The following is a 19,981-nucleotide window of genomic DNA, read 5'->3' on the forward strand; positions in this document are numbered from 1 at the left end:
GTGGTGGTGGTTGTGGGGATGAGTTGTGTGTGTGTGTGTGGGGGGGGTGGGTTGTGTGTGTGTGGGGGTGGGTTGTGTGTGTGTGGGGGTGGGTGTGTGTGTGGGGGTGGGGGGTGGTTGTGTGTGTGTGAGGGGTGATGAGGGAGGGACAGGCTATCATTTAAAGCACAGGTATTACAAGCAGGATAGCTCTTGTATACATTAGGGCTTTGACATATTGGAAATGTTTAGTGATACAATAGGTACAAATAACAACCTCAGCCTTTGTTGGAAGTAAAGGAGAATGTGAAGTGTATAGTAACATTCATCATTGCTTTATACAGCAAGTCAGCGCTCATATGCCCGTGGGAGCACTTCATAAGACACCGCTTCACAAGAGAACAACACAAATCATCATTAACTGGATTCAAGCACAGTTACAATAACATAACACACATAAAACAAATAAATAAAAGCAACATTATTACAAAGTGGGCATGGCCAACTCCAGTCCTCAAGGACCACTGACTGAGCCACCTGTGCTGAAGCAGGGATATCCTTAAAACGTGACCTGTTGGTGGCCCTTGAGGACTGGAGTTGGCCACCCCTGCACTAACAGAATGGGATCTGATGGGGTCCAGTAAAACTGTATACATTATTTGGGGTTGGTTTGACCTTTTGTATAATGTTTCTCCATAGACTGCAGCAAACTTTGACCGGTCTTACTATGTCGCCGGGTTTAGCATTCTCAGCGGGTCGGGGATCGTTCTGTGCTTGATCACATCTCTGACTGTGGAGTGGATGGGTCTTACCGCCGCCAAAAACCTGCATCACAACCTCCTCAAGAAGATCATTCTGGCTCCAATTAGGTAAGCGTGAATTTCCTAAAAAGGAAGTGAAATAAAAAATAACGGTTCTCCATACCCCAGTACCACCAATCCTGCACCAATCCTGCACCAATCCTGCACCAAACCTGCACCAATCCTGTACCAATCCTGCACCAATCCTGCACCAATCCTGCACCAATCCTGCACCAATCCTGCACCAATCCTGTACCAAACCTGCACCAATCCTGTACCAATCCTGCACCAATCCTGCACCAATCCTGCACCAATCCTGCACCAAACCCAGACCAATCCTGCACCAATGCTGCACCAATCCTGCACCAATCCTGTACCAAACCCAGACCAATCCTGTACCAAACCCAGACCAATCCTGCACCAATCCTGCACCAATCCTGCACCAATCCTGTACCAAACCCAGACCAATCCTGTACCAATCCTGCACCAATCCTGCACCAATCCTGCACCAATCCTGTACCAAACCCAGACCAATCCTGCACCAATCCTGCACCAAACCTGCACCAATCCTGTACCAATCCTGCACCAAACCCAGACCAATCCTGCACCAATGCTGCACCAATCCTGCACCAATCCTGTACCAAACCCAGACCAATCCTGTACCAAACCCAGACCAATCCTGCACCAATCCTGCACCAATCCTGCACCAATCCTGTACCAAACCCAGACCAATCCTGTACCAATCCTGCACCAATCCTGCACCAATCCTGCACCAATCCTGTACCAAACCCAGACCAATCCTGCACCAAACCCAGACCAATCCTGCACCAATCCTGTACCAAACCCAGACCAATCCTGCACCAATCCTGTACCAAACCCGCACCAATCCTGCACCAATCCTGCACCAATCCTGCACCAATCCTGTACCAATCCTGCACCAAACCCAGACCAATCCTGCACCAATGCTGCACCAATCCTGCACCAAACCCAGACCAAACCTGCACCAATCCTGTACCAATCCTGCACCAATCCTGCACCAATCCTGCACCAATCCTGCACCAATCCTGTACCAAACCCAGACCAATCCTGCACCAATCCTGTACCAAACCCAGACCAATCCTGCACCAATCCTGTACAAAACCCAGACCAATCCTGCACCAATCCTGCACCAAACCCAGACCAATCCTGCACCAATCCTGTACCAAACCCAGACCAATCCTGCACCAATCCTGCACCAATCCTGCACCAATCCTGTACCAAACCCGCACCAATCCTGCACCAATCCTGCACCAATCCTGCACCAATCCCAGACCAATCCTGCAACAATCCTGCACCAATCCCAGACCAATCCTGCACCAATCCTACACCAATCCCGCACCGATCCCAGACCACTGCCTATAATGCATGTGTGAATTCAATAACTAGAAAGTCCCACATCTGCAGGGAGGTCCTTCGGAGAGTATTCCCTCGTGTTCCCAGTTAGAATTGTGGCCCATCTTCAATGAAGATATTTAAATCCTTTATATGACATGATGAGTCTAACTATAAACTATAAAATACCAGAAATGACTGCCTATTGTACCAAGCTCCCAAGAAAAAACAGCAATCCATACTGTGCCTGTGTGTACCATCCATACTGTACCTGTGTGTACCATCCATACTGTACCTGTGTGTACCATTCATACTGTACCTGTGTGTACCATTCATACTGTGCCTGTGTGTACATGATGAAGACAAATCCTTCTTTAAAATACCCCATGCTTTTCTAAAGTCCGTCAGTAACCTTATCATATATTACAAATATATTACTTTGTTCTTTGTTCAATACTGTAGGTTCTTTGACACAACCCCTCTGGGCCTTATTTTAAATCGTTTTTCTGCTGATACGAACATTATTGATCAGGTGAGAAATCATTATTTTATTGAAAGAGGCTTTGACTGCACAATAAGCCTGTAATATCTCAGATATAAGCCACCTGTAATTACTATTCACCTGTATCTATTTCAACAGAACCTCTAAGACAAGAGTGGCCAACAACAGTCCCCAAGGGCCACCAACAGGTCAGGCTTTCGGGATATCAACTGAGCCACTGATTGTGCCACCTGTGCTAACAACGCAGGGATACCGTGAAAACCTGACCTGTTGCTAGCCCTTGAAAACTGAGGTTGGCCACTCCTGCTCTCAGTGAAATCCCAGCAGAAAATGAATTGGTAGATGGGACAGTTCAAAGTTGTCTATAATATACTGCAGTAACCCTCTTATTAATGGGCGGGGTATTTTGGTTTTGACACTAAATTATTTCTGTTTTTAAATTATGGAGATTATGTGATTTTTGAACCCAACATTTTTTAAATTGTAATAATTTTTTTTTTTGCTCCAAATGCATGTGTGTATATAGATTGTGTGTTTGTGTGTGTTTGTGTGTGTGTGTGTGTGTGTATACAGTATATATGTATTTATATATTGTGTGTGTATGTATACAGTATACAGTATATATATATATATATATATATATATATATATATATATATATAAATGCTTTTATTTGTGCAAGCTTTCAAGATACACTGATCTCTTCTTCGGGCGATGTTACAATTGATTCAGCCAAAAAACTTTATTGAAACAAACAAATATATATGTATATATATATGTATATATGTATATGTATATGTATATGCAGTGTTCGACAAACCTATACATTTGCTCGCCCCGGGCGAGTGGACTTAACCCCCGGGCGAGTAAATATTGGCCCAAGCAGCACACGTTTGGTACTAGGTGGCGAGTAGATTTTTTTGTGTGGCGAGTAGATTTTTTGGTGATTTGTCAACCACTGTATATATATATATGTATGTGAACAGCCGGCACTCCAATTGTAACCCAAAAATGGTAGATGCATGTCCCTTAATAAGTAAATAAGCATACGATACCGTTCGCATGGGAATCAGCAGACAGCGCTCAGGTTTGAATTTGTAGAAAGTATATTGTAGAAAGATAAGACACAAATCACTGTATATATATATATATATATATATAATTGTTGCGCCTCCCGCCCTCCCCTCACAGCTAGCTGATTCATCCCTACCATCCTCCGCCCTTCCCTCCGTGCCGCCAAGTGGCAGCGAGGAAAGGAGGAGTGCGTCATAAGGGAAAGTTTTCCCCGGAGCCAAGCGCAGAATTAGGTTTTCTAAGAAGAAGTCGCCATACCATTTATTTAATTTAATGTTCAGATTTTGTACAATTGATTTAACCAAATCCCAATATTCTCTTATTTGTCCCTGCATTAGCACATCCCCCCTACAGTGGAGTCCCTTACTCGCTCCACCTTACTCTGTCTCTCGGCCATTGGGGTGATTTCCTACGCGACCCCAGTGTTCTTAATCGCTCTTGTCCCGCTTGGAATCGCTTTTTACTTTATCCAGAAATACTTCAGAGTCGCCTCCAAGTAAGTATTATATGCAAACTAAACCAATTATACAAGAATCAGGAACTAAAGTAACATTTACTGTGCCCTATATACCTGCTAATGTCCTAAGGGCCGCTGTGCCAGGGGCTGCCGTGCCAGGGGCTGCCGTGCCAGGGGCCACTATGCCAGGGGCCACGGTGCCAAGATCTGCCATACCAGGGGACACTGTGCCAGGAGCCGCTGTGCCAGGGGCCGCTGTGCCAGGGGCTGCCGTGCCAGGGGCCACTATGCCAGGGGCCACGGTGCCAAGATCTGCCATACCAGGGGCCGCTGTACCAGGAGCCGCCGTGCATGGGGCTGCCATGACGTACCGCTTACGACATACATGTTGTGCTCATTTTCATCACCGGGGTTGTCGCAACCATGCTTTTCTTTTCTAAAATGATCGATATGTCTACATTGGAAAGTCTGCGGGCACGCTGGTGTTGCTGGATCTGCGGGCACGCTGGTGGTGCTGGATCTGGGGGCACTCTGGTGGTGCTGGATCTGCGGGCACGCTGGTGGTGCTGGATCTGGGGGCACTCTGGTGGTGCTGGATCTGGGGGCACGCTGGTGATGCTGGATCTGCGGGCACGCTGGTGATGCTGGATCTGCGGGCACGCTGGTGGTGCTGGATCTGGGGGCACTCTGGTGTTGCTGGATCTGCGGGCACTCTGGTGGTGCTGGATCTGGGGGCACTCTGGTGTTGTTGGATCTGCGGGCACTCTGGTGATGCTGGATCTGCGGGCACTCTGGTGATGCTGGATCTGCGGGCACGCTGGTGATGCTGGATCTGCGGGATCCTTGAAAAAGAACGCTGCGACGTTCGAAATGCATTGGATGGGTCTTTTGCCACATTAAGTGCCCTTTTAATCATTTTTTTGTTCTGGTTTCTTCCTGCTCCGTTTGTGCTGGTGCGCTTTTTGGTCTCCCTTTTCCCTGGATCTGCGGGCACTCTGGTGTTGCTGGATCTGCGGGCACTCTGGTGTTGCTGGATCTGCGGGCACGCTGGTGATGCTGGATCTGCGGGCACTCTGGTGATGCTGGATCTGTGGGCACTCTGGTGTTGCTGGATCTGTGGGCACTCTGGTGTTGCTGGATCTGCGGGCACACTGGTGATGCTGGATCTGCGGGCACTCTGGTGGTGCTGGATCTGCGGGCACTCTGGTGTTGCTGGATCTGTGGGCACTCTGGTGATGCTGGATCTGTGGGCTCGCAGGTGTTGCTGGATCTGCGGGCACTCTGGTGGTGCTGGATCTGCGGGCACTCTGGTGTTGCTGGATCTGCGGGCACTCTGGTGATGCTGGATCTCCGGGCACTCTGGTGTTGCTGGATCTGCGGGCACTCTGGTGGTGCTGGATCTGGGGGCACGCTGGTGATGCTGGATCTGCAGGCACTCTGGTGGTGCTGGATCTGCGGGCACTCTGGTGATGCTGGATCTGCGGGCACTCTGGTGGTGCTGGATCTGCGGGCACGCTGGTGGTGCTGGATCTGTGGGCACTCTGGTGATGCTGGATCTGCGGGCACTCTGGTGTTGCTGGATCTGCGGGCACTCTGGTGATGCTGGATCTGCGGGCACTCTGGTGGTGCTGGATCTGCGGGCACTCTGGTGTTGCTGGATCTGCGGGCACTCTGGTGATGCTGGATCTGCGGGCACTCTGGTGATGCTGGATCTGCGGGCACTCTGGTGATGCTGGATCTGCGGGCACTCTGGTGTTGCTGGATCTGTGGGCACTCTGGTGTTGCTGGATCTGCGGGCACACTGGTGATGCTGGATCTGCGGGCACTCTGGTGATGCTGGATCTGTGGGCACTCTGGTGTTGCTGGATCTGTGGGCACTCTGGTGTTGCTGGATCTGCGGGCACACTGGTGATGCTGGATCTGCGGGCACTCTGGTGGTGCTGGATCTGCGGGCACTCTGGTGTTGCTGGATCTGTGGGCACTCTGGTGATGCTGGATCTGTGGGCTCGCAGGTGTTGCTGGATCTGCGGGCACTCTGGTGGTGCTGGATCTGCGGGCACTCTGGTGTTGCTGGATCTGCGGGCACTCTGGTGATGCTGGATCTCCGGGCACTCTGGTGTTGCTGGATCTGCGGGCACTCTGGTGGTGCTGGATCTGGGGGCACGCTGGTGATGCTGGATCTGCAGGCACTCTGGTGGTGCTGGATCTGCGGGCACTCTGGTGATGCTGGATCTGCGGGCACTCTGGTGGTGCTGGATCTGCGGGCACGCTGGTGGTGCTGGATCTGTGGGCACTCTGGTGATGCTGGATCTGCGGGCACTCTGGTGTTGCTGGATCTGCGGGCACTCTGGTGATGCTGGATCTGCGGGCACTCTGGTGGTGCTGGATCTGCGGGCACTCTGGTGTTGCTGGATCTGCGGGCACTCTGGTGATGCTGGATCTGCGGGCACTCTGGTGATGCTGGATCTGCGGGCACTCTGGTGTTGCTGGATCTGCGGGCACTCTGGTGATGCTGGATCTGCGGGCACTCTGGTGATGCTGGATCTGCAGGCACTCTGGTGATGCTGGATCTGCGGGCACTCTGGTGATGCTGGATCTGCGGGCACTCTGGTGATGCTGGATCTGCAGGCACTCTGGTGATGCTGGATCTGCAGGCACTCTGGTGATGCTGGATCTGCGGGCACGCTGGTGTTGCTGGATCTGCGGGCACGCTGGTGATGCTGGATCTGCGGGCACTCTGGTGATGCTGGATCTGCAGGCACTCTGGTGATGCTGGATCTGCGGGCACGCTGGTGATGCTGGATCTGCGGGCACTCTGGTGATGCTGGATCTGCGGGCACTCTGGTGTTGTTGGATCTGTGGGCACTCTGGTGTTGCTGGATCTGCGGGCACTCTGGTGTTGCTGGATCTGTGGGCACTCTGGTGGTGCTGGATCTGCGGGCACGCTGGTGATGCTGGATCTGTGGGCACTCTGGTGATGCTGGATCTGTGGGCACTCTGGTGGTGCTGGATCTGCGGGCACTCTGGTGTTGCTGGATCTGCGGGCACTCTGGTGATGCTGGATCTGCGGGCACTCAGGTGTTGCTGGATCTGCGGGCACTCTGGTGATGTTGGATCTGCGGGCACTCTGGTGTTGCTGGATCTGTGGGCACTCTGGTGGTGCTGGATCTGCGGGCACTCTGGTGGTGCTGGATCTGCGGGCACGCTGGTGATGCTGGATCTGCGGGCACTCTGGTGATGCTGGATCTGCGGGCACTCTGGTGATGCTGGATCTGCGGGCACTCTGGTGATGCTGGATCTGCGGGCACTCTGGTGATGCTGGATCTGCGGGCACGCTGGTGATGCTGGATCTGCGGGCACTCTGGTGTTGCTGGATCTGTGGGCACTCTGGTGATGCTGGATCTGCGGGCACTCTGGTGTTGCTGGATCTGCGGGCACTCTGGTGTTGCTGGATCTGCGGGCACTCTGGTGATGCTGGATCTGCGGGCACTCTGGTGGTGCTGGATCTGCGGGCACTCTGGTGATGCTGGATCTGCGGGCACTCTGGTGATGCTGGATCTGCGGGCACTCTGGTGATGCTGGATCTGCGGGCACTCTGGTGATGCTGGATCTGCGGGCACTCTGGTGATGCTGGATCTGCGGGCACTCTGGTGATGCTGGATCTGCGGGCACTCTGGTGTTGCTGGATCTGTGGGCACTCTGGTGTTGCTGGATCTGCGGGCACACTGGTGGTGCTGGATCTGTGGGCTCGCAGGTGTTGCTGGATCTGCGGGCACTCTGGTGTTGCTGGATCTGCGGGCACTCTGGTGTTGCTGGATCTGCGGGCACTCTGGTGATGCTGGATCTGCGGGCACTCTGGTGTTGCTGGATCTGCGGGCAGTCTGGTGATGCTGGATCTCCGGGCACTCTGGTGTTGCTGGATCTGCGGGCAGTCTGGTGATGCTGGATCTCCGGGCACTCTGGTGTTGCTGGATCTGCGGGCACTCTGGTGGTGCTGGATCTGGGGGCACGCTGGTGATGCTGGATCGGCGGGCATGCTGGTGTTGTTGGATCTGCGGGCACTCTGGTGATGCTGGATCTGCGGGCACTCTGGTGGTGCTGGATCTGCAGGCACTCTGGTGATGCTGGATCTGCGGGCACTCTGGTGATGCTGGATCTGCGGGCACTCTGGTGTTGCTGGATCTGCGGGCAGTCTGGTGATGCTGGATCTCCGGGCACTCTGGTGTTGCTGGATCTGCGGGCACTCTGGTGGTGCTGGATCTGCGGGCACTCTGGTGTTGCTGGATCTGCGGGCAGTCTGGTGATGCTGGATCTCCGGGCACTCTGGTGTTGCTGGATCTGCGGGCACTCTGGTGGTGCTGGATCTGGGGGCACGCTGGTGATGCTGGATCTGCAGGCACTCTGGTGATGCTGGATCTGCAGGCACTCTGGTGATGCTGGATCTGCGGGCACGCTGGTGATGCTGGATCTGCGGGCACTCTGGTGGTGCTGGATCTGCGGGCACTCTGGTGATGCTGGATCTGCGGGCACGCTGGTGATGCTGGATCTGCGGGCACTCTGGTGATGCTGGATCTGCGGGCACGCTGGTGATACTGGATCTGCGGGCACGCTGGTGATGCTGGATCTGCAGGCACTCTGGTGATGCTGGATCTGCGGGCACGCTGGTGATGCTGGATCTGCGGGCACTCTGGTGATGCTGGATCTGCGGGCACGCTGGTGATGCTGGATCTGCGGGCACGCTGGTGATGCTGGATCTGCGGGCACTCTGGTGTTGTTGGATCTGTGGGCACTCTGGTGTTGCTGGATCTGCGGGCACGCTGGTGATGCTGGATCTGCGGGCACTCTGGTGTTGTTGGATCTGTGGGCACTCTGGTGTTGCTGGATCTGCGGGCACTCTGGTGATGCTGGATCTGCGGGCACTCTGGTGTTGCTGGATCTGCGGGCACTCTGGTGATGCTGGATCTGTGGGCACTCTGGTGATGCTGGATCTGCGGGCACTCTGGTGATGCTGGATCTGCGGGCACTCTGGTGATGCTGGATCTGTGGGCACTCTGGTGATGCTGGATCTGCGGGCACTCTGGTGATGCTGGATCTGTGGGCACTCTGGTGATGCTGGATCTGCAGGCACTCTGGTGGTGCTGGATCTGCGGGCACTCTGGTGGTGCTGGATCTGGGGGCACTCTGGTGGTGCTGGATCTGCGGGCACTCTGGTGGTGCTGGATCTGCGGGCACTCTGGTGTTGCTGGATCTGCGGGCACTCTGGTGATGTTGGATCTGCGGGCACTCTGGTGGTGCTGGATCTGCGGGCACTCTGGTGATGCTGGATCCGCGGACACTCTGGTGGTGCTGGATCTGCGGGCACTCTGGTGTTGCTGGATCTGCGGGCACTCTGGTGGTGCTGGATCTGGGGGCACGCTGGTGATGCTGGATCGGCGGGCATGCTGGTGTTGTTGGATCTGCGGGCACTCTGGTGATGCTGGATCTGCGGGCACTCTGGTGGTGCTGGATCTGCAGGCACTCTGGTGATGCTGGATCTGCGGGCACTCTGGTGATGCTGGATCTGCGGGCACTCTGGTGTTGCTGGATCTGCGGGCAGTCTGGTGATGCTGGATCTCCGGGCACTCTGGTGTTGCTGGATCTGCGGGCACTCTGGTGGTGCTGGATCTGGGGGCACGCTGGTGATGCTGGATCTGCAGGCACTCTGGTGATGCTGGATCTGCGGGCACGCTGGTGATGCTGGATCTGCGGGCACTCTGGTGGTGCTGGATCTGCGGGCACTCTGGTGATGCTGGATCTGCGGGCACGCTGGTGATGCTGGATCTGCGGGCACTCTGGTGATGCTGGATCTGCGGGCACGCTGGTGATACTGGATCTGCGGGCACGCTGGTGATGCTGGATCTGCAGGCACGCTGGTGATGCTGGATCTGCGGGCACTCTGGTGTTGTTGGATCTGTGGGCACTCTGGTGTTGCTGGATCTGCGGGCACTCTGGTGATGCTGGATCTGCGGGCACTCTGGTGTTGCTGGATCTGTGGGCACTCTGGTGATGCTGGATCTGCGGGCACTCTGGTGTTGTTGGATCTGTGGGCACTCTGGTGTTGCTGGATCTGCGGGCACTCTGGTGATGCTGGATCTGCGGGCACTCTGGTGTTGCTGGATCTGCGGGCACTCTGGTGATGCTGGATCTGTGGGCACTCTGGTGATGCTGGATCTGCGGGCACTCTGGTGATGCTGGATCTGCGGGCACTCTGGTGATGCTGGATCTGTGGGCACTCTGGTGATGCTGGATCTGCAGGCACTCTGGTGGTGCTGGATCTGCGGGCACTCTGGTGGTGCTGGATCTGGGGGCACTCTGGTGGTGCTGGATCTGCGGGCACTCTGGTGGTGCTGGATCTGCGGGCACTCTGGTGTTGCTGGATCTGCGGGCACTCTGGTGATGTTGGATCTGCGGGCACTCTGGTGGTGCTGGATCTGCGGGCACTCTGGTGATGCTGGATCCGCGGACACTCTGGTGGTGCTGGATCTGCGGGCACTCTGGTGTTGCTGGATCTGCGGGCACTCTGGTGATGCTGGATCTGCGGGCACTCTGGTGATGCTGGATCTGCGGGCACTCTGGTGATGCTGGATCTGCGGGCACTCTGGTGATGCTGGATCCGCGGACACTCTGGTGGTGCTGGATCTGCGGGCACTCTGGTGATGCTGGATCTGCGGGCACTCTGGTGGTGCTGGATCTGCGGGCACTCTGGTGATGCTGGATCTGCGGGCACTCTGGTGATGCTGGATCTGCGGACACTCTGGTGTTGCTGGATCTGCGGGCACACTGGTGGTGCTGGATCTGCGGGCACTCTGGTGATGCTGGATCTGGGGGCACTCTGGTGATGCTGGATCTGGGGGCACGCTGGTGATGCTGGATCTGCGGGCACTCTGGTGGTGCTGGATCTGCGGGCACTCTGGTGATGCTGGATCTGGGGGCACGCTGGTGATGCTGGATCTGCGGGCACGCTGGTGATGCTGGATCTGCGGGCACTCTGGTGATGCTGGATCTGCGGGCACTCTGGTGTTGCTGGATCTGCGGGAACGCTGGTGTTGCTGGATCTGCGGGAACGCTGGTGTTGCTGGATCTGCGGGCACTCTGGTGGTGTTGGATCTGCGGGCACTCTGGTGTTGCTGGATCTGCGGGCACTCTGGTGGTGCTGGATCTGCGGGCACTCTGGTGTTGCTGGATCTGCGGGCACTCTGGTGATGCTGGATCTGCGGGCACGCTGGTGGTGCTGGATCTGCGGGCACTCTGGTGGTGCTGGATCTGGGGGCACTCTGGTGGTGCTGGATCTGGGGGCACTCTAGTGATGCTGGATCTGCAGGCACGCTGGTGTTGTTGGATCTGCGGGCACTCTGGTGTTGTTGGATCTGTGGGCACTCTGGTGATGCTGGATCTGCAGGCACGCTGGTGTTGTTGGATCTGCGGGCACGCTGGTGGTGCGGGATCTGCGGGCACTCTGGTGGTGCTGGATCTGGGGGCACTCTGGTGGTGCTGGATCTGGGGGCACTCTAGTGATGCTGGATCTGCAGGCACGCTGGTGTTGTTGGATCTGCGGGCACTCTGGTGTTGTTGGATCTGTGGGCACTCTGGTGATGCTGGATCTGCGGGCACTCTGGTGTGCTGGATCTGGGGCACTCTGGTGATGCTGGATCTGCGGGCACTCTGGTGTTGTTGGATCTGCGGGCACTCTGGTGGTGCTGGATCTGCGGGCACGCTGGTGTTGCTGGATCTGCGGGCACTCTGGTGTTGCTGGATCTGCGGGCACTCTGGTGATGCTGGATCTGTGGGCACTCTGGTGATGCTGGATCTGCGGGCACTCTGGTGATGCTGGATCTGCGGGCACTCTGGTGATGCTGGATCTGCGGGCACTCTGGTGATGCTGGATCTGCGGGCACGCTGGTGTTGTTGGATCTGCGGGCACTCTGGTGTTGCTGGATCTGGGGGCACTCTGGTGGTGCTGGATCTGCGGGCACTCTGGTGTTGCTGGATCTGCGGGCACTCTGGTATTGCTGGATCTGCGGGCACTCTGGTGTTGTTGGATCTGCGGGCACTCTGGTGGTGCTGGATCTGCGGGCACACTGGTGGTGCTGGATCTGTGGGCTCGCAGGTGTTGCTGGATCTGCGGGCAGTCTGGTGGTGCTGGATCTGCGGGCACTCTGGTGTTGCTGGATCTGCGGGCACTCTGGTGATGCTGGATCTCCGGGCACTCTGGTGATGCTGGATCTGCGGGCACTCTGGTGTTGCTGGATCTGCGGGCACTCTGGTGATGCTGGATCTGCGGGCACTCTGGTGTTGCTGGATTTGCGGGCACTCTGGTGGTGCTGGATCTGGGGGCACGCTGGTGATGCTGGATCTGCGGGCACTCTGGTGATGCTGGATCTGCGGGCACACTGGTGTTGCTGGATCTGCGGGCACGCTGGTGTTGCTGGATCTGCGGGCACTCTGGTGGTGCTGGATCTGCGGGCACGCTGGTGATGCTGGATCTGCAGGCACTCTGGTGGTGCTGGATCTGGGGGCACGCTGGTGATGCTGGATCTGCGGGCACTCTGGTGTTGCTGGATCTTCAGGCACTCTGGTGTTGCTGGATCTGCGGGCACACTGGTGTTGCTGGATCTGCGGGCACGCTGGTGTTGCTGGATCTGCGGGCACTCTGGTGTGCTGGATCTGGGGCACTCTGGTGATGCTGGATCTGCGGGCACTCTGGTGGTGCTGGATCTGCGGGCACTCTGGTGATGCTGGATCTGCAGGCACTCTGGTGGTGCTGGATCTGGGGGCACGCTGGTGATGCTGGATCTGCGGGCACTCTGGTGTTGCTGGATCTTCAGGCACTCTGGTGTTGCTGGATCTGCGGGCACACTGGTGTTGCTGGATCTGCGGGCACGCTGGTGTTGCTGGATCTGCGGGCACTCTGGTGTGCTGGATCTGGGGCACTCTGGTGATGCTGGATCTGCAGGCACTCTGGTGGTGCTGGATCTGCGGGCACTCTGGTGTTGTTGGATCTGCGGGCACGCTGGTGATGATGGATCTGTGGACACTCTGGTGGTGCTGGATCTGCGGGCACTCTGGTGGTGCTGGATCTGCGGGCACTCTGGTGATGCTGGATCTGCGGGCACACTGGTGGTGCTGGATCTGTGGACACTCTGGTGGTGCTGGATCTGCGGGCACTCTGGTGGTGCTGGATCTGCGGGCACTCTGGTGATGCTGGATCTGCGGGCACTCTGGTGATGCTGGATCTGCGGGCACTCTGGTGGTGCTGGATCTGCGGGCACTCTGGTGATGCTGGATCTGCGGGCACTCTGGTGATGCTGGATCTGCGGGCACTCTGGTGGTGTTGGATCTGCGGGCACGCTGGTGATGCTGGATCTGCGGGCACTCTGGTGTTGCTGGATCTGCGGGCACTCTGGTGATGCTGGATCTGCAGGCACTCTGGTGGTGCTGGATCTGGGGGCACGCTGGTGATGCTGGATCTGCGGGCACTCTGGTGTTGCTGGATCTGCGGGCACTCTGGTGGTGTTGGATCTGCGGGCACGCTGGTGATGCTGGATCTGCGGGCAGTCTGGTGGTGATGGATCTGCGGGCACTCTGGTGTTGCTGGATCTGCGGGCACTCTGGTGATGCTGGATCTCCGGGCACTCTGGTGATGCTGGATCTCCGGGCACTCTGGTGGTGCTGGATCTGGGGGCACGCTGGTGATGCTGGATCTGCGGGCACTCTGGTGATGCTGGATCTGCGGGCACACTGGTGTTGCTGGATCTGCGGGCACGCTGGTGTTGCTGGATCTGCGGGCACTCTGGTGGTGCTGGATCTGCGGGCACTCTGGTGGTGCTGGATCTGCGGGCACTCTGGTGATGCTGGATCTGTGGGCACACTGGTGTTGCTGGATCTGCGGGCACGCTGGTGTTGCTGGATCTACGGGCACTCTGGTGTGCTGGATCTGGGGCACTCTGGTGATGCTGGATCTGCAGGCACTCTGGTGGTGCTGGATCTGCGGGCACTCTGGTGTTGTTGGATCTGCGGGCACTCTGGTGATGATGGATCTGTGGACACTCTGGTGGTGCTGGATCTGCGGGCACTCTGGTGGTGCTGGATCTGCGGGCACTCTGGTGATGCTGGATCTGCGGGCACACTGGTGGTGCTGGATCTGTGGACACTCTGGTGGTGCTGGATCTGCGGGCACTCTGGTGGTGCTGGATCTGCGGGCACTCTGGTGATGCTGGATCTGCGGGCACTCTGGTGATGCTGGATCTGCGGGCACTCTGGTGGTGCTGGATCTGCGGGCACTCTGGTGATGCTGGATCTGCGGGCACTCTGGTGATGCTGGATCTGCGGGCACTCTGGTGTTGCTGGATCTGTGGGCACACTGGTGTTGCTGGATCTGCGGGCACGCTGGTGTTGCTGGATCTGCGGGCACTCTGGTGTGCTGGATCTGGGGCACTCTGGTGATGCTGGATCTGCGGGCACTCTGGTGGTGCTGGATCTGGGGGCACGCTGGTGATGCTGGATCTGCGGGCACTCTGGTGTTGCTGGATCTTCAGGCACTCTGGTGATGCTGGATCTGTGGGCACACTGGTGTTGCTGGATCTGCGGGCACGCTGGTGTTGCTGGATCTGCGGGCACTCTGGTGTGCTGGATCTGGGGCACTCTGGTGATGCTGGATCTGCAGGCACTCTGGTGGTGCTGGATCTGCGGGCACTCTGGTGTTGTTGGATCTGCGGGCACTCTGGTGATGATGGATCTGTGGACACTCTGGTGGTGCTGGATCTGCGGGCACTCTGGTGGTGCTGGATCTGCGGGCACTCTGGTGATGCTGGATCTGCGGGCACTCTGGTGATGCTGGATCTGCGGGCACTCTGGTGGTGCTGGATCTGTGGACACTCTGGTGGTGCTGGATCTGCGGGCACTCTGGTGGTGCTGGATCTGCGGGCACTCTGGTGATGCTGGATCTGCGGGCACACTGGTGGTGCTGGATCTGGGGACACTCTGGTGGTGCTGGATCTGCGGGCACTCTGGTGGTGCTGGATCTGCGGGCACTCTGGTGATGCTGGATCTGCGGGCACTCTGGTGATGCTGGATCTGCGGGCACTCTGGTGGTGCTGGATCTGCGGGCACTCTGGTGATGCTGGATCTGCGGGCACTCTGGTGATGCTGGATCTGCGGGCACTCTGGTGGTGTTGGATCTGCGGGCACGCTGGTGATGCTGGATCTGCGGGCACTCTGGTGTTGCTGGATCTGCGGGCACTCTGGTGTTGCTGGATCTGCGGGCACTCTGGTGATGCTGGATCTGCGGGCACTCTGCTGGTGTTGGATCTGCGGGCACTCTGGTGTTGTTGGATCTGCGGCACCAGAGGCGCATGCACATGTTTGAATAAAGATAAGGCCGTGTATATTGATTATTTTAATGCAAGCTGTGAGGTCTCTTCAGTCTTGTGGAAAGTAATAGGATCTGCAGATGGGAATAACCTCATGCGCTATAATATTGGTTTCTTATACAGCGCTGACAGTGTGCGCAGAGCTGTACATAGAATGTTATTAAACGTTAACAAGTGATACGGGAAATGTTTTAGATAATGTAGCACAAGGGTGGGCAACTCCAGTACTCCAGGTCCAGTAACAGGTCAGGTTTTCAGGATATCCCTGCTTCAGCACAGATGTTGTCGTCAATGTCTGAGCCACCTAGGTTGAAGCCGGGATATCCTGAAAACCTGACCTGTTAGTGGCCCTTGAGGACTGGAGTTGGCCACCCCTGGTGTAGCATAACATCTGAGTCAACAAGAAATCGGGAGGAGTTGTCACACCTGTCTATCTTTGGGGTGGTTTAACCTGTCCGCTGCCAGAGGTGACAGTGACGCATAGCTCTGCAAGGGTTAAGCAATGCTTTTATTCTGTAAGCATTCCAGTATCTTTTCAAACATTTGCTGTAAGTGTCTCTGACACACCTGTGTTCTGCACTCACCTGCACACACACCTGTGTCCTGCACACACCTGTGTTCTGCACTCACCTGCACACATACCTGCACCTGTGCAGACACACCTGTGTTCTGCACTCACCTGCACACACCTGTGTTCTGCACTCAACTGCACACACACCTGCACCTGTGCAGATACACCTGTGTTCTGCGCTCACCTGCACACACCTGCACCTGCACTCTGTGTCCTCTGTATACACGGTATGTGTGTTCTGTTCACTCATTTTCTGTCCTGGTTTTATTTCCCTTTGAACACAGAGACCTCCAGGAACTCGATGACAATACCCAGCTCCCCCTGCTGTGCCACTTTTCAGAAACGGCAGAAGGCCTCACAACCATTCGAGCATTCAAGTACGTGCCTCGTATGTTATAGATTTCCCTAGCTGTTGATCAGTAATATGATGTAGAGATGTACAGCACATGGAAATATTTCAGTCAATCCATGCTGGGTATAATATAATGAAATCTTGCTCTCCCACGAGGATATTCACATTTTGCATCTCTGGAGAAGGTCAGTAGTCCATAGCGGCTGGTTGCCCTCACCTGATAAAGGCTGTTCTACACAGCTGAAATGTTGGCGTTCTTGGCACAATGAATGAACAATTATTAGCCAGTCCATGTGCCATCTTATTTTCCTCTTCGAAGGTCAATGGTTTCCCATTCAGGGGATTCCTTAACCTCTAATACAGCTAGTTACCGGAGTGGGAATGTGTTTTTATAAGTAATAATAATGAAATAATAATTACATAGTTACATAGTTACATAGTTACATAGTAGATGAGGTTGAAAAAAGACGTACGTCCATCAAGTTCAACCTATGCTAAATTTAAACAACAGATACTTTATTCTATATCTATACTTACTTATTGATCCAGAGGAAGGCAAACAAAAAAACCCCATTAAGGGGAAAAATTAATTCCTTCCTGACTCCAAGAATTGGCAATCGGATTAATCCCTGGATCAACATCCTTCCCATGTATACTTTTTTTGTATATCCCTGTATATCTTTCCCATCTAAAAAGATGTCCAACCTTTTTTTGAACAAATCTATTGTATCTGCCATCACAGTCTCCATGGGTAATGAATTCCACATTTTAACTGCCCTTACTGTAAAGAAGCCTTTCCTTTGTTGCTGGTGAAATTTCCTTTCCTTCAACCTTAAGGGATGGCCCGAGTCCTTTGTACTGCCTGTGGGATGAATAGTTCTTTTGAAAGCTCCTTGTATTGTCCCTGAATATATTTGTATATAGTTATCATATCCCCTCTTAGACGCCTCTTTTTTAATGTAAATAAATCTAATTTAGCTAGCCTCTCCTCATAAGTTAGAATGTCCATCCCCTTTATTAATTTGGTGGCTCTTCTCTGCACTCTCTCTAGTTCCATAATGTCTTTTCTTAGGATTGGTGCCCAAAATTGTACTCCATATTCAAGGTGTGGTCTTACTAATGCTTTGTAAAGGGGCATAATTATGTTTACTTCCCTTCCATCCATTGCCCGTTTGATGCAAGATAAGATCTTGTTTGCCTTTGCAGCTACTGCATGACATTGGGCACTATTGCTAAGCCTGCTGTCTACAAGCACTCCTAAATCCTTCTCCATCAAGGATTCCCCCAATATATCTCCATTTAATTTGTAAGTCGCCTTTTTATTCTTGCATCCCAAATGCATAACCTTACATTTATCTGTATTAAACCTCATCTGCCATTTACCTGCCCACGTTTCCAGTCTCTCCAAGTCCTTCTGAAGAGAAATTACATCCTGCTCTGATTCTATTACCTTACACAATTTAGTATCATCAGCAAAGATGCAGACTTTGCTCTCGATCCCAACCTCAAGGTCATTAATAAACAAGTTAAAAAGCAGCGCTTTTCTCCCAATGGGACTCAAAGTGCTTCACAATTGCCGTATAGTGCGCGGTACGCAGCATTGCGCATGGGATTGGCACACACACAGTCCCTGCTCGCGTGAGCTTACACTCTATGTTTATCTAAGTAACTGCATGTATCAATGTTAAGAAATCTGTTACATTCTCCAGCTCTCACCACTCATTTTGAACATGTTGACACTGGGGCTGTATAAATTAAACTGTAACCCTAATTATGTCTTACTATCGGACCCATATTCCAAACTAGAGCCGAGAAGAAAGGGTTACAAACTTTGGACAATGGACAACATTGGGGTGGGAACATTAACAAGCTCCCAGGAGCCAGTGTTTTCCCAATTATATTATTCACTCAAAATACAGTGTCCTTTATATGTAACTGGATTTTTATAAAGGATATTGCATTAGGCAATAAAATTCCTGATGTAGTTGGCTTAAATAATGTAATTATTATACAGTATATATAGAAACACTACGTTGTTTGTGTATTTTGAGCATCGGAATCATCAGAAACATTTAATAGGTTTGAGTAAGTGTATTATACCTGTAATCCCTAGGGATGGGCAAATTATTCTCTAATCTTAGAATTTGGCCTTTATTCACAATTGTGCATATTTGTGGATTGATTTAAAAAAATCGATTAATCTACCTTAGAAACAATGGCCACCACGGAGACACCTGGGAGATATGCTAATAGTATATGCAAATGACCCCTATTAGTATATTTCCCAGGTGTTTCAGGCGTTCCCATTTTTTACGCAAGGTGTCTCTCCACGTGTTGTCTGAAGGTGTGTTTTGAGGGGATATTTATAGCCCTTGGCTCTCATAGCATAGCTCTCTTTCTTGCTGGGTGGGTGTAATGCCCCAATTAGGCAGGAGTTAACTAACATAGGGGTATTTCCCTGACCTCTTTATTTAAGGGTCTGGGCCGGCGTAACACTAAGATATCCTTAACGTTACATTATTGGAAGATAAAGCATTAGGGCTACAATAAGGTGACATTAAGCCTATTCCAATAAGATGTATGTTAGTCGTTCTTTCTGCATATTGTTGGCTTTGTGGATATACATCCGGGGGAATCACGTCCATTCCTGTTTTAGGTAACGTGACGGTATAAACTCTGGTGGAACAGCTCCCAGAGAGGGGGAAATTGTGACCCTGTAGCGACAATCCCCACCTAGGAATCCCTGCTAAATACATGGGACAGATTGGCAATCAGGGCAAAAAACATCTTGTGTTTTCCCCGAGTGTAACGGTATCCACAAAGCTAATTAGATGTATAAAGAACGGCCTTTCCTTTTCTCATTAGAATAGGTTTAATGCAGGGTGACCATGTTTGTTCCGTTAGAAACCGGGTCAAATGTTGCGCTTTCATGAGTGTCGACTGCGCATGCGCGAATTACTTTACAGGCCACTGTCCTGGTTTTTCTCTTACTGACTGTGCATGGACATGTGCGGCCAACGCGGAGAAAAACCTGGACCGTGGCCTGAAAAGTCGGGACCCGGGACAAACGGCTAAAAACCAGGACTGTCCTGGCTAATCCGGGACGTCTGGTCACCCTTGCGCTTCCCTTTAATTTTGGACTCCTGAAACCTCACCCTAGCGTAGCGCCATGTGACCGTAGCACCTTGTGTTAGCGTAGCATGAATCGCGTTATGCCAGTCTTACCTGTAGGTGGCGTTAGCTCTGCCCAGGCACTGGTAATAGGGATTTAGCAGGAGAGGTAGCGCTATTTTATTAGTCTTAAGCACTATACCGAGGGAGCTAAAGCCACTTTTAAATATGACCGAACTAATATCATGTTAAATCTCTGCGTTAACATGAATGTTAGTGGACGCGCCTCTTGTGCGTATCATTATCACTAACGGCTGGAAACAAAATAACCAGACGTTATTTAAGGAGTAGCACTG

At 53.7% G+C, this 19,981-nt stretch overlaps 1 protein-coding gene across 11 annotated transcripts in view; it reads left to right on the forward strand.

Annotated features, from left to right (window-relative positions):
* The window catches only part of ABCC9 (ATP binding cassette subfamily C member 9), a 148,402-nt gene that overhangs the window by 105,076 nt on the left and 23,345 nt on the right, over positions 1 to 19,981 (forward strand). For all 11 annotated transcript variants that reach the window (XM_075602921.1, XM_075602920.1, XM_075602923.1 and 8 more), the window contains 4 exons: positions 679 to 848; positions 2,613 to 2,682; positions 4,065 to 4,222; positions 16,447 to 16,539. In XM_075602921.1, coding sequence (XP_075459036.1) covers positions 679 to 848; positions 2,613 to 2,682; positions 4,065 to 4,222; positions 16,447 to 16,539 — 491 coding nt within the window. The remainder of the gene's footprint in view (positions 1 to 678; positions 849 to 2,612; positions 2,683 to 4,064; positions 4,223 to 16,446; positions 16,540 to 19,981) is intronic.

This window comes from Ascaphus truei, chromosome 5, assembly GCF_040206685.1.
Source record: "Ascaphus truei isolate aAscTru1 chromosome 5, aAscTru1.hap1, whole genome shotgun sequence".
Classification (NCBI taxonomy): domain Eukaryota; kingdom Metazoa; phylum Chordata; class Amphibia; order Anura; family Ascaphidae; genus Ascaphus; species Ascaphus truei.